Below are 1,207 nucleotides of genomic sequence, written 5' to 3' on the forward strand. Positions count from 1 at the left end.
GGGGCTTCCTCTGGCTCTTTTGGCTGCCTGTGGAAACTTTTCATTTGTAATTTTAAAACTTAAAAAAAGAATTGCATTCTCTGTAGGCATATGTGGAGTTTGACCTTGACCACCTGGAGATGCTGTGTTTGTGCTTAGTTACTAAGTAAGCCTTACAGCTATGCCCAGCACTAACTGGTTCCCAATGATTTGCATGCACTCACTGTACAGCCTTGAGGACTTCCTCATATAGCAGTCAGACACTGTGCTATTGACATTGAAGTCAGTACCCAATATGGACATGAGGGCTCCTGTTCAGATCCTTGGGCTCTTTTTGCTCTTGTTCCCAGGTAAAATAAGACTAAAATGGCATTTTCACTGTTATATGGTGATTGTTGACTGGCAATTTGGAGTAGTCCTCTACTATGATGCTTAATTCTGTAGATATTTATTATGTCTCTATTTCTAGGTATCAGGTGTGACATCCTGATGACTCAGTCGCCATCTTCCCTGTCTGTATCTCTGGGAGAAAGAGTCACTCTCAGTTGCCGGTCCAGTGAGGATATTAGTAATTATTTAAGCTGGTACCAGCAGAAACCAGAGAGACCTCCTAAGCCCCTGATCTACTATGCATCCAACTTGGAAAATGGAGTGCCATCAAGGTTCAGTGGCAGTGGATCTGGAACAGATTTCAGTCTCACCATCAGCAGCCTTGAGCCTGAAGACACTGCAATTTATTTCTGTCTACAGACTAGAAAGTTGCCTCTCACAGTGATACAAGTCATAACATAAACCTCCATGGAGCAGAAGTGAAAGGCTGAACTGCCTCAGCTGCTCAATGTCATGCCTCACTCACTGAAACTTTTTTCATAAGTCACAGGATTTTTCAAAAATTCACACAGAGACATTTGTTTTTTGTAGAAGAGTCTGAACAGTCCTGTCTGTACCCTATCTCCCTTCCTCTTCATTTACAACAATACAGAGTATCAATCCCCTTTCTCCTTGAGGGAGTTGTTTCCTGTAAGTATTCTGAGTTGCATCACCATGAGAAAATTGTACAGAAGAGCAGAAACTATTCGGGACATTCCAAGAAAAAATCATCTAAATGTAATCAATTAGTTTCTAAGCGCCAGCATTTAAATGCCAGAGAAATATATTAAAAGAAACTGACCATAGAAGGAATTACTGCTTTTCTCACTAAAGGTCAAGCATAAGTGACAGAGATAAA

At 40.9% G+C, this 1,207-nt stretch overlaps 1 gene segment (V, D, J or C); it reads left to right on the top strand.

Annotated features, from left to right (window-relative positions):
- The first annotated feature begins 243 nt into the window (after positions 1-243).
- On the top strand, positions 244-771 carry LOC126495753 (immunoglobulin kappa variable 1D-33-like). The segment is given in 2 exon segments: positions 244-329; positions 449-771. Coding segments are annotated over 2 exon segments (378 nt in total).
- The last annotated feature ends 436 nt before the right edge of the window (positions 772-1,207 follow it).

Source organism: Alexandromys fortis, unplaced genomic scaffold (genome assembly GCF_014885135.2).
Source record: "Alexandromys fortis isolate MF-2015 unplaced genomic scaffold, M_Fortis_MF-2015_v1.1 scaffold_569, whole genome shotgun sequence".
In the NCBI taxonomy this organism is placed as follows: domain Eukaryota; kingdom Metazoa; phylum Chordata; class Mammalia; order Rodentia; family Cricetidae; genus Alexandromys; species Alexandromys fortis.